This window comes from Aulostomus chinensis, chromosome 23 (genome assembly GCF_037954235.1).
Source record: "Aulostomus chinensis isolate RoL2024-O1b breed Wild chromosome 23, RoL_Achi_v1.0, whole genome shotgun sequence".
NCBI classification, from domain to species: Eukaryota; Metazoa; Chordata; class Actinopteri; order Syngnathiformes; family Aulostomidae; genus Aulostomus; species Aulostomus chinensis.
The window spans coordinates 23,180,328-23,193,498 of record NC_141342.1 but is presented as its reverse complement, the minus strand read 5'-3'; the positions used below and the strand labels follow the sequence as shown (position 1 = coordinate 23,193,498).

The following is a 13,171-nucleotide window of genomic DNA, read 5'->3' as shown; positions in this document are numbered from 1 at the left end:
CAAGTTCGAGGTTGGAACATGCTGGACGAGGCGAAACATTTGGAGAGGAGGAACGTTTGAGGGGAATGCAGCACAATATTCACTGTAGGAATCAGGCTATCCGGGGGGCGGACTATGTCACGTGACGGGGCTTTTTCCTGATATTTCATTAAATTACGATCACATTCCTCGTGTTATCTTCTCCAGGACAGTAGGCGGCGCTACGCACTTTAAATTCGCGGCTGCTGTCCGCCGAGAGGCCCGCAGGTGCGACAGGTGGGCGAGCGCCGCTGCAGCAGAGTTTCGACTTTCTTTCTTTCAGCAAATGATCGCATCGTCGTGGTTCTGTCCGCTCCAGAGTAACTCACCAGAGCCCGGGCTCGTCTCTAACCTTCAGTCCGGATCCGAGCTGGATGAACAGAACAATCACTCTGACATCCCACACCTGAGGAGAGTTGCGCATCAGCTCCAGGTAACTGCGGCGACGCGTCTATCATCGCGTCTCAATGCGCATTTTAGTGAGCAAAATCCTCTCAAACGTCCGGTTCAGATTTTTTGTTTTGTTTGCTTGTTTTGCGTTTTTGTCGGAACAGGCAGCTGATGAGCGGAAGCAGCTTCCGGATTCAGACAAACGAGTGCCTGAAGCCAGCGGAGCTCAGCAGGTCATGGGTTCGAGGCTCACTCATACCTGCAGACGTTTCAACCTCGCGAGAACTGTCATTTCAAACGTTGCGTTATAGCGGATTGACACGTTGAAAGTAGAAACCCTTCCAAGTGGGACATTTCCATGTGCTTGAATCATGAAACACTAGGGGAGCCAAACTTCCCTGCTTGTTAATTTTTCATAGTTTCCAGGCGTCAGCGGCAGGAAGGAGGCTCAAACCTCCACAATAAGTGTCCGAGCGATGGGGGAGTCGCGGCTTAGGGTGGAGGAGCTGCTGGCGCTCTGCCTGCAGCGCATCACCATGGAGGACGACGTCCTGAACACGGAGCTGGGTCAGTCCAACACTCAAACCCGAACCACTGTGCAGTTGTGGGTTTATAGCGCGCTCATCCATGATTCTACTTGCTTGTCAGTGTAGGTGCAGAGAATATTGATTGTCTGGAAAAGTGTACTTCCCAACTCACAAAATGCAAATTAAGTGTCAGAAACGATTCAAAATCTAAATTTTGTACAGTACTGATTAACAAGAATATATGAAAAACATAAATCAAAATGGCTTTCCTCATGTAAATAAAGGCATAACTGTAGAGGAAGCTTTTAGACACAAGAACCCGGCTGGAGACTCCGAGATGCTTCAACTGGACGTCCATGGCAGAGGTACAAGGTTGACCGTGAGATGAGGTTGAGGCGGCTCCCCCAGAACATCTGAGTTCCTCCCTCCTAAACAGGCGTGCTGGTGCTGTCATGCACTTGGGTCACTCTGAGTGAGCGCATTGTGCACGCATGTGACCTTCATGTAGTCGAAACACAGCTGTGCGTCATGATAGGGTTAGGTTGTGAGGCTCAGCTTCACTGTCGTTGAGTGTTCTGACCACAAATTCACGATTATGAAAGAATTTATGGAAGATGCCACGTGTTCACCCCCGATTCAGCTCAAGGCCCTGGGGTCAGACCAGCTCTTGACCTTACAGACCAACTATGAAGCTGAGGAACAAGGAACTTCAGAGGGCACCAGAAGAAATTCCTTATCAAGAACTGCAAACACCATAGCAATGTATCATTGTTGAGAACTTAGCAGCACTTTTCTGTAGTCATGGCAACCTGAGGCTCCTCACACAGGTGCAAGTTCAGGTGTGGTGTAAAGGTGGTGGGGGGCACCAGACCTGTCCCAGCTAGCTTGCTATGAGCGTGGTGGTTCCTTCATGAAACGCGCTGGGCTCATCAACATCTGTGTTTGTTGCGGTGGTCCTCATGCTTGGAGTCATGTGATCATAGACGCATGCTGGTGGGCGTAACATTAACAGTCTGTAGATTGGATGTCCTGTTCACACACACACTGGCATCCATTTATTTAAATTTCCTCACAAACTGCATTCTTGGGGGGCGCTACAGTTTCAAATAGATGAATTGTGCAGCACCACTCAGGAGTACTGCTAGAATACTACAATACACACGAGTACCCATCAATACACAATTGTTTTAATGTCAAAACTGGGGCTGTCAGTATACCATTTTCAAATATACATTGAAACATAAGAGTAAAGAATATTGATATATAAATGACATCAAAAGTCCTCCTCACATTTTCATGCGAGACTTTGGGCCTCGAGCAGCTGCTCTTGTACCACACTTCTGCTCTTCCACATGCCCGCCAGTGGGAGGCGGGTGAAGAAGCCAGGTGTCAGGAGCACCGGAGAAAAACTAGCAGAAAAAGGGTCAGATGTGCCAGTCCTGAAGGCAGAGGAGGAGAGTTCAGAACCAGATTGGGCTGGAGAGAGAACAACTGGCGCTCCGGGCCATCAAAAAAAGCCCTGTTAGGTAGCACTTCAATATTTTGTCAGTGAGCGTTTATATCCTGGTACTTGGAGATAAAGTTGTATGCGAGCTACAGTTAAAGAACCATTCCGCAACCAACAGCTTGGAGCTAGGTCTCAAATATGTGCCCTCCACTGGAGCAAGACCTGCTTCCTGCTGTCTGCTGCACCACAGTGGCTGAGGAGTGGTAACGGCCCACATGCTGGTTTGTCTCCTTGTACTGGTTTGCAGCTCTCCCTTGTGGACAGAGAGAGAAATGAAATTCTGTGGTGTTTAAATTATACAAGACTTTGAATTATTGATCTCTAAAAATAGATATTCAAATATTTAGAATATTTGGATAAAATTTTTTAATTGTGACAGCTCTTGTTTCTTCAAACATTTTCAGTCACAGATTGCTTGAACTCTGTTTAATGTCTGACATCTGTCGACTGTCTGTTTCTGGTGAGTCAGAGTTTGTGGAAGTGGTGAAGAACTTTGAGGTATTCCGGAAGCGATGGCTGCACGCTGAGCTGGAGCTGAAGAAGTACAAGGAGCTGCTGGTGAAGTCGGATGTGACCAAAGCCGCTCTGGAGGTCAAACTGAAACACGCTCGCAACCAACTGGACGTAGAAATGAAGAAGCGCTACAAGATTGAAGGGGACTACCAGTACCTGGTGAGTCTCAATGAGGGTGCCGTTGTTTGGGCCGGTGCTGATGTCAAGACCGGTCAACTCTTATAAAATTGATTTGAAATTTTTGACATTTAAGATCAACTAAATTCAGCAATAAAAAAGAGAGCCCAATGAAAATGGGCACAAAAATGAAAACGTTACAAAATCGAATAAGAGATGTTGTCAAATGCAGTACTCACTTGATCAGCCAGAACATGATGACTTCATAACAGTGCCACCTGTCCATGGAGGGGGTGGGGTATTGGGTAGTAAGTGAACATTTGAATGGGAACTTTTACAAGGAGGTCTGGATCAGAACATCTCCAAAACTTTTGGTCTTGTTGGGTGGTCCCATTCCGCAGCAGTTAGTACCTACCCTAACTGGTCTGAGTAAGAAGAACCAATGAACTGGCAACAGGGACATGGGCTGCTTCTTCAGAGGCACAACTGGTTGGGATCGAAAGGGGTCAGAACACACCAGTATGAGCTGCATAACCTCAGTTGGGTCAGATGGACAAACGAGCCTGGTCCAACTCTGACAGCAGCTACAATGGGCATCAGAACTGGACCATGGAGCGTGGAGGTAGTCTAATGCATTTTTTTTCTTTACATCATGTGGATGGATGGATGGATGGGTGTGTGTGTGGGGCTCACCTGGGGAAGAGATGGAACTATGAGGAATTACGGGAAGAAGGTGAGCTGCTTAGGCAGGATAGCACATCCTGATGTACTGCTAAAATGATTCGGAACTTCTTTGCAGGAACCAGCAGGTTCCTGTTCTGGATCAAGTTGAGTGTCTTTGGGACATGCTGGACAAACAAGTTCAACCTATGGAGGCCTCCCCACCTCAAAACTCCCCAGACCTAATTGACTAGTGTATATAAAAACATTTTTAGCTGGCAGTAGTTTGAGTGTGGCCTACGCATCAATAACCTGCAGACGGATGCACCCTTCGAGGATCAAGGATCACCCCTAGGATCTCAACTGCCTGAACTGAAGGTTGTAAAAGCTTAAGGGTCCAGCAACTTTTGTTTCCAAGTGCACAGTTGACTGTTTATGGAAGAAGGTCATCTGCAGCAGACTGGTGTGCTTGACCGCACACAGCCACCATACACCTCCATGGCCTTGGCACAATTAGTGGAGGTGGCAGTCGGCACAGCACACTAGCATGTGCACATTGGCACATGCATGGGAAACAGCTCTGTCTGGCAGAGGGAGAAAACAATTTCCAGATATAGGGTGAGCAACACTGCTCCCTAATGACAGCAGCAGGGAGTTTTATGTGCCGCTTCTCTCACCTGCTCGGGGCCAGCTGGATGCTCGTTATAGCAAAGCTTGTTGCCATGTGTCACGGACAGAGCCTCTTCTCTTGTTCCTCTCATGAAATCTAAGCGTTAAACCCAAAACCACAAGACTGCTGCAGCTCAGCAATGATGGAAGTGTGTGTTCCCAGATGTCAGGGAGGGCAACCTAGCCTTAAAACAAATTTCAGCCAGTGCAGAGACCATTAGATTGTCATGAGCATGTTCTGAACCTGGAAGGTGACATCATCTCATCTTCACTGAGAACATAAGTGTGTGAGCTGGCTGACATGATGATCGTGACAGAATTGGTTGAAACACAGCACTAACGATTCCATGTAGAGTTTGATGTTGGGAAGAATGTTTCCCAGAGCGATTATAAAGATTTCCATATTATTTTCATGCTCCTTGTGTAAGTTGTCAGTGGCGACATGTGGTTTCCCTCATCAGGAATATCAAATGACACAGGACCCAGGACACAGGCGGAGCTGGGCTGGACTTCAACTGACAGAAAAATTCCCGCTGATAGGTTGATCTGTTTAGAGAACCAAGATCAAGCCAAAGGAGCCCGAAAAAAATCAAAACATTTGCATTAACTATTTTATGAATGCACTTTATTTACCCAGCAAAGGCAGATGCAGCTCATGTGTGACATCCTGGTACATGACAGTAAATCCAGCGCCTGTTTGAATGACGAGCAGAAATCACTTCTGGCGACGTTTGACCACAAAGGAGCCAATGTGACCTTCCACCGGAACAACAAACGGTAAGAGACACTTCGCCTACTCAAGAGTCGCCAAGGAGGTTCTGACCCTCTTTACAGGCTTCCGGCATCTTGAGAAGTTTCTCATGTTCTTTACAGGCTGGGGTGGCTGGACAATAGAGGGCGCTAGGGTGCCACCTTCTTTGGTGGAAAGTGTTTTGCCTTTTTTGTATAAATAAGATCTAGCATTAACATAACTACTTGTTTTAAGTATGTACCTGTTTACAGTGCACAATAGTGTGTACTGTGAAAAATTACCAATAATATGTTGTTTGGAAATGTGGAAGTTTGGCCTTTAATTTTGGGGCACTGACGCGGAGACGAGCTGCCAATCCAGGCTGTTGCAGGGGCAGATGACCTCACAGCAACATTTGGCCAATCAGCATATTGGAAAAATAATGCCTGCAGAGAGTCTATTCAGTCAGGGATGGAGTGAGGAAGTCTGACGCTAATGACAATGATGGACTCCAGTGACGCTCCAGACAGACAACATCTTTGAACAACATGTATTTTCATGTAATCCATTTAACTCTCCGTTGTGATGGCTTTCCTCTGGCCTTCCTATTTACTGCTCGCAGGCCTGTAACCGTGACATTATGCTCCACAACACAGCGACGCACTGCCATCACAAGGGGGCACTGGTGTAACAGCCCGTCCATCAGATGTTATCAATTAAAGTCAAACAATTCAATTAATTGCTTTCAAATTTGGGTTTAAGTGGAAACCTTGAGTTTGTGCAGTCTGCTGTTAGCTAGCACTGTTTTTGAGTAAAATGACTCAACTGTTCATTATCAGATTTCAATAACAGACCATTTCACAGAACTCTAGTGTCCCGCAGTTTGTGTGAAGTTGTTGGGGTGGTTTCTGATAATTACCTCGTACTGCACAGCCCCACTTAGAGGGGTTTCCAGGGCCTTGGAGGAGTTTAAGGAATTTTCAGGAGTTCCGTTCAGTCACGTCTCTACAGTGAATGAATGTGTTATTGATGTTCTGATTGCTCACTGTGATTCAACGTTCTTCTGCTGTTCTTTCAGACTGTCTGCAATTGATGAATCGTCATTCCTCTCACACTCTGACATCAGCTATGATCGGACAGATGATGATGTGGTAAGGCCGTTCAGTTTAATCGATGTGGTCCTGCTGATCAATAGTCAGATCAGTTTATGTTCTGTTTAAATTAATACATTCGAAGTTCTTCAGATGGCAATGAAGATCCGATGGTTCCACTGGATCTGACATTGCATGGTTGTCCTTTCAGGACCTGGACACGACTGTGATCAAACCTCTGAGGTCTCGAGCTCGAGAAAGGAGGGTACGTTAACATCCGACACTCCTGTGATGTTGATGTCCTGAAGTTGGTTCCAGATGTTTTGCTGGTTCTGCAGCGGTCCTCGATGGGTCCGGCTGTCGGGAGGCGAGGGAGAGGTGGGAACGTTTCTGCTGAGCTGCTGGAGAGGAAAGCTGTGGAGAAGGTGAACTAACAGATGAATTGATCAGTGATGTGTTCAGTCCAAAACTTTAATGGAGACGGTGTCCGTCTTTCCTCATTGGGAATTCTTTGATGACCACCAGTTCGCCTCCATGGCTGCGTCTGGTGCGAGCGTGAGGCAGTTCTGAGGCTTGAGTGACGGCGAATCAGCAGGTGTTAACAAATGAGCTGTACACACATCTTTGAAATCTAGCAAACTCCAAATATCTGTCGAGACTGTGAGAGAATATTTGATGTGCCGTCTGTCTCACCTGCTGCTCGCTCAGTGGATGTTAAACCAAACAGCAAAGTAAAAATTTGGGTGCACACATGGCACCTCTCTTACAGCTGGTGTGGGAGTGTGTGTGTGTGTGTGTGTATTTTACCCCAAGTCACACCTGGCAAGGCTGCATCGTCTCCCAGCAGCCAATCATGCCCATCCTCTACCAGCAGCGTTTCAGCTGTGTCATGTTTTGCCCGCCCAACTTCGTTAACTTGCTCACATTATGCTAGCTTTTTCGTGGTCTCTGCTGGTTTGTGTTCTCATATACGTTAAGTTTGTGGTCATGTCGGGCCCCTCGTCTGGTCTGAAGTTGGCGCGTAGTGTTTTACTTCGACACGACCAGATTCACTTTGCTATTCATGTGGGGAGTTCTTGTTTGGCCTGATCTCCTCTGTGCAAATTGACATGGCGTCCGTCATAAATAGACTCGCTGTCTATTCCTAATGTAATAAAAAAAAAAACAATCAAAAGCCTTTATTGTCATTGTGTGGCATCATTGAAATTGGAGTGCAACTCCCTTTTGTGCAATTTAACAGAAAAGTGCAACTGTTCTAAAATAGAAATATTAAGAAAACTACACATAATATCCAAAAATAGAAATATATACAATTGCAGCGAAATGCAAAGTCAGGTGTAAAAACAGTGGTGTGGTATTGAAATCCCACATGAAAGGGATAAGACAGTTACTGCACTTTGATAAAGCAGTTTCTTCACTTGGATGTGAACAATTCAATAATCAGTATGTAGACTGAGTGAGGCAGGTCACTTGGTTCTGTGGTTGCTGGCTGCAGTGACAGCTCCAGGACAGAAGCCGTCTCTGACTCAGTGTGACCTGTCGCGTCGGCCCTGGCAGGTCAGACAGGTGGTTGCTTGGTTCTCCTGAGCACCTCCGTGGCGTTAGCGGTCCAGGAGAAGTCGTCGGATATCTGCACGCCAAGAAATCTGATGGCGTGGACCCTTTCCACGCAGTCCCCATGGATGAGGAGCGGGGCTGGGTCGCCTTTGCCCTTCCTGAAGACCAGGATTATTCCTTAGTTTTTGTGGTGTTCAGTTGGAGGTTGTTTACTGAACACCACACTCACCCCCTTGAGATTAGCCCCCCCACAGTGGTGTCATCCACAAACTTGATGATCGTGTTTGAGAGAACCAGCATGTCTGTCCGATTCAGGGACGCGACTGAGATGCTGCACTTTTATTGAAACCAAATTAATGATTATAACGGCTGGGAGTAAACATGCCGTCATCTTGGACATTCAAACTCAGGAGAGGTCAGGATTGTAACTCGGAAGAAAGCTGTGAGTGTGTGTGTGTGTGTGTGTGTCACACAAACTTTGTAACACTCAAAGTCACTGAAAAACTGCTTATCTATGCTAACTGTAGCATTTGCTAGTTGTTTTATTGATAAGATCTTCATTTTATCGCTTTTATCGACCAACCAAATTCTAGTTTGTGTCTCAGGAGGTCGAGACGATTGTGAAAGCCTCTGTGAGGACTCCTGACAGCGCGGGTCAAATTCATATGGTGGTGGGCATCACTCAAGAGAACCCCGAGAACCCAACGTGCACTGTCACACAGGAGTGTGCGGTCTCTGTCGGCGGAGGAGGTGTGTCCTTCATGGCGATAATGATTCAAGTAAATGTTTGTTCATTTTGAAGAATTACAGAGAAGAACAGGGAGGAGGTAATTTTGTAGTTTCCCACAGGAAATACTAACTACTAACAACACTAATAAGTGGTCTTCTTCTCCAGAGCCTTTGTGCTTCTCCACCTCCCAGATTCCCGACTGATGCTGCTGCTGAAAGAGGCTGCAGACCAGAAGAGGCTCAAGCTGCCACCCTTAGCATCAGTATTAGAATTCGTACTAGTAGTATTCATATCAGAAACTTTCTTCAGAAAACTTTAACCCCCTGGAGAGCAATTAGGAATCTGATTATCAGTATTCTCAGTACTGTTCTAACACTAACATCAGCATTGTTCGCTAGCAGATAATTGCTCGTATTATGCTGGAATTAATTGATTTGATTTTGAACCTGTGAATATGATTATTGGTCGCTAGTTGTTGTTACTTTTTGTCGTCTTTCTCCTTCCAGCCTGCTCACGTCCCCATCTCTCCTCCATTCTCTGTCTTTGTCTCTGTCCATCAGTCTCTCCTCCTTTCTCTCCCTCTTTATCTCTGTCCCTCTCTTTCCTTCTGTCTCTCTGTCTTCCTCCATTCTCTGTCTTTGTCTCTGTCCATCAGTCTCTCCTCCTGTCTCTCTCTATCTCTGTCCCTCTCTCTCCTTCTGTCTCTGTCTTCCTCCATTCTCTGTCTTTGTCTCTGTCCTGCTCTCCTGCTCTCTCTCCGTCCCCACTGATCCTGGATCTGCTCCACCTTCCTGCTGGTAAAGGAAGGTTCTGCTGGCTGCTGTTGCAGGATGTGCTGCTGATGGAGAATTGTTGGGTGGAGGTTCATTGAAGGAGGGAGGTGCTGGACCTGCTCTACTTGGACAGAGTCAGGACAGAACTTTAGTTGGGGTTTGGTGCCACACAGATAAACCTGACTTGACTTGATGTTTACTGGTGGATCTGATGTAGAACTGAACCTCCAACATCCACCAGTCTGGTGTTTACTGGTGGATCTGATGTAGAACTGAACCTCCACCATCCACCAGTCTGGTGTTTACTGGTGGATCTGATGTAGAACTGAACCTCCGACACCCACCGGGCTGGTGTTTACTGGTGGATCTGATATAGACCTGAACCTCCAACCTCCACCAGTCTGGTGTTTACTGGTGGATCTGATGTAGACCTGAACCTCCAACATCCACCGGTCTGGTGTTTACTGGTGGATCTGATGTAGAACTGAACCTCCACCATCCACCGGTCTGGTGTTTACTGGTGGATCTGATGTAGAACTGAACCTGCTAATCTCTCCAGCTGCTGGGACCCATACACTTCTCACCTCAGGTCCCTGACCTGGAGACCAGGGAACCTATTTACCGGTTTTGTGACTTATCCTGCGCTGCTGTTCATTGGTGTTAAAAAAATTGCTTTTATAGATCAGATGTGTGGTTGATCGAGGAGGAAGATGCGTCCTTTACTGCCTCCTCGGAGGAATCTTGCACTGACATGGTTACCTTTGTCCGTGACACAGCCCATGCTGGGAAGTGGATGCTAAGCTTGCAATGTTTCACATCCACTTTGATACGTTCAACAAATGAATGAATTAAACTGAAATAAACATTTGAAGCTGACTAAACATTTAAATCACACCACTGATTTATATTATAAATGTTTTAACCAGTTAAGAATATTTTGATCCGCAGACCAAACATCTCTGTGGGTTCCGTGTGATGAGACGGTCATTGAACCTTTGATGGAAATGAAGGTGGAGCCCAGTCAAACTGACAAACCTTTGAGACATGTTTTTCTCTCCAAAACGGTATGAGGCCTCTTTGTTCCATCCTCGCTACGTTCTTCATCAGCCTGTGGCTCAAAATCATCTTTCTCTTCTAGGTGATCCGACCTGAGACCTGCTCGTCCTGTGGCAAGAGGATCCGCTTTGGAAAAATGGCATTGAAGTGCAGAAACTGCCGCCTTGTCACTCATCCAGAGTGCAAACAGAAATGTGCAGACAGCTGCAACATTGCCACCACAGGAACTTCAGCTCTGAGGGTACAGAGTCATCAGAATCAGCTGTTTTGGCTGGTTGGACATCTGTTAGCTGATTGGATGCCTGTCTGTCTTTTTGGAACCTTTCTGATCTTCAGGCATCATTGGAGAGTTTTGCTCCAGTCACCCATCCCAGAGTTCCTCAGCTCATTGCTGAGTGTGTGAAGGAGATTGAAAGGAGGGGCCTAACAGAGGTAACCTCTGCTCTTACTGTTAGGTATCTTTACCTCTGTTTCCCCGTCACTCTCTCTCTTCCATGTCTCTCACCCCATCGTTCCTCCACTCTCTCATCTATCTCTCTCTCTGTTTGTCTTTAGAGGGGGCTGTACCGTGTCCCTGGCGGTGAGCGGCAGGTGAAAGAGCTGCGGGATCAGTTCCAGGCTGGCAAAGCACTGCTGCAGCTCAGTAAAGTCTCAGACGTCCATGTGGTTTGTGGTGTCCTCAAAGACTTCCTGAGGAGGCTGAAGGAGCCTCTGGTCACCTTCCGCCTCCACCGTACCTTCATGGAGGCTTCAGGTAATGGTGTCACCTAACTAGTTCACCTGAACCATTTCATGTTCGTTTGATATTCAGCTACTGTTACTTCCTGTTTCCTGCTGTGTCTCAGAGATGTGCGACGAGCCGAATAGCGCTGCCATCCTGTTTCAGGCAATCGCTGAGCTGCCGCAGGCCAACAGAGACACACTGGCATTCCTAATGCTTCACTTCCACAAGTAAGACGTCTGTCACTATGCCAGGAAGACGTTTATCATGATGGCACATTTTTATGTGTTCGTTTGGTATCTCATCTCAGGGTGATGAAGAGTCCAGCCTGTCAGATGGACCAGATTAACTTGTCTCGAGTGTTTGGACCGACACTGGTGGGACATGGGATGTCTGAACCTTCACCGACAACCATCATGAGAGACACAAGCTCTCAGCTGAGAGTGAGCACACCTGACTCCACCTCCAGCTTCAGACCAATTACACACCAGATGATTCATTCTTCATCTTCACTCTTTCACATCTCAGGTTATGTGCCGCTTGTTGTCACTCCCTGAAGATTACTGGAGACGTGTCCTCGCTGTCCAGATGTCCTCATTTGAGCCCAATAACCAGGCTGAAGGACATGGTCTGCACGGTATGTTAATGAACATAGGAAGTCTCCTCGATCATGTGATTGACCCTCACGTATGATTTTGGCTCTGGCTGCCGAGGTAGCATTCTCATGTAGTTACATTTAGTAGCGCCTGCTCTGTGACACTTCTCTCTGATGAACCACAGTATCCATGATCCTCAGCCGCTGGTGTCATGATGTTCATTGAAAAACTTCAATGGTGAAACATGTTGCCTTGGTAACTGGATTCCTCTTGAATGAACTCAGAATCTAAAAAGACTGTTATTTAAAAGTTTAAAACCAGAACTCTGTGGTGCTCAGGGTAGAACACCAGGATTGGTTCTCCTTGGAATGGACAACATTGTGGTGCGATGCAACGAGGACTGTAGTCAGAATATTTTCTTGATATGTTATCGATGTTGCTCAGGTGTGCTAATGGAGAATGTTAGGTTGCTTAAGTGGGATTTTACTGTACATATGATTATATTGCAGCTGCTACCACAATATTGCTTGCTTCTTCCTAACATCGTGTCCTTCAGCCCGCCTCTTCAAGCCGGTGACCTCTCCAGAACTGAACAGCTACCACACCGCTCTGGGGCGAGGAACTCTACGAGGTCGCATCAAGAACCTGAGCAGCGCTTTCAGCAGCACGTGAGACGCATGTGCTGATTTAATGTCCTTAAAGTTTTACATGACAAGTTTGCCAGTGGAGAGTGTGAATATGCAGCAGGAAATTCTCCTCCTTTTAAAATAGTCTTTTTGTGTTTAACATCTCCCTCCAGTGGGCGAGCAGAACCAGGCCGGCGGTTTTTCACCTCACCCTGCTGACGCTGCCTGATGACTTATAATCCTCCTAATATGACGCGGCTGTTTCCTGGGTTAAAGCACTTCAAGTTAAAAAAAAGGCACCTGCAAGTTTTGTCAGTATGAAATTTCAAATAAATACTTTAACTGCAGAGCTTCTTTTTTTTTTTACACACACTCTTGTATCAACTGATTTCCTATCAACCTTCTCAAGTATTTAGTTGCTCATTTAAAGTTGAGGAAGTCGTCTATCCGCACTCTTATTGGTCAGAACCTGTCTGATGGCATGATGTTAGGGATGTTGACCAGCAGCTGCTTAAAGGTGAACACAAGTGGAGCAGAGCTGAAGCCTGGAACCAAATTACTTCTAGTAGACATCGTGTTACACCCATATTCTTGTGAATCTGTCCATCCCTCCATCTTCTCCCTCCTCTCCTGTTCAGGGTGGTGGGGGTGGAGCCTATCCCAGCAGCCTTCCACCTGGACAGGTCACCAGTCCATGGCAGGGCCAACACATAGAGACAGACAACAATTGGCTCTCCCAGCCACGCCTACGGTCAATTTAGAGTCTGGATTAACCTGGTCCGTCTTGATGTCTTTGGACTGTGGAGGAAGCTGGAGTACCAGAGAGAACCCAGCAGGAACAGGGAGAACATGGAGACTCACCCAGAAAGACCCCGTGCTGCAGCCGGGGC

The 13,171-nt window shown here is 46.7% G+C and overlaps 1 protein-coding gene across 9 annotated transcripts; it reads left to right on the top strand.

Moving 5' to 3' along the window:
- The first annotated feature begins 212 nt into the window (after positions 1-212).
- LOC147240159 (rac GTPase-activating protein 1) lies at positions 213-12,622 on the top strand. Of its 9 annotated transcripts, none has more exons than XM_086194911.1 (18): positions 315-451; positions 573-753; positions 835-975; positions 2,912-3,114; positions 5,039-5,178; positions 6,210-6,282; positions 6,434-6,487; positions 6,561-6,647; positions 8,373-8,529; positions 10,231-10,346; positions 10,421-10,579; positions 10,675-10,770; positions 10,894-11,092; positions 11,184-11,289; positions 11,370-11,502; positions 11,588-11,696; positions 12,212-12,323; positions 12,455-12,622. In XM_086194911.1, exons 3-18 carry the CDS (start codon positions 885-887, stop codon positions 12,498-12,500), a joined length of 1,881 nt encoding a protein of 626 aa, XP_086051037.1. In that variant the 5' UTR covers positions 315-451; positions 573-753; positions 835-884; the 3' UTR covers positions 12,501-12,622. The 9 variants fall into 9 exon arrangements, with proteins under 9 accessions (XP_086051033.1, XP_086051035.1, XP_086051036.1 ...); XM_086194912.1 differs by having other exon boundaries at positions 828-975; XM_086194913.1 differs by having other exon boundaries at positions 342-451; positions 530-753.
- Positions 12,623-13,171: the final 549 nt, after the last annotated feature.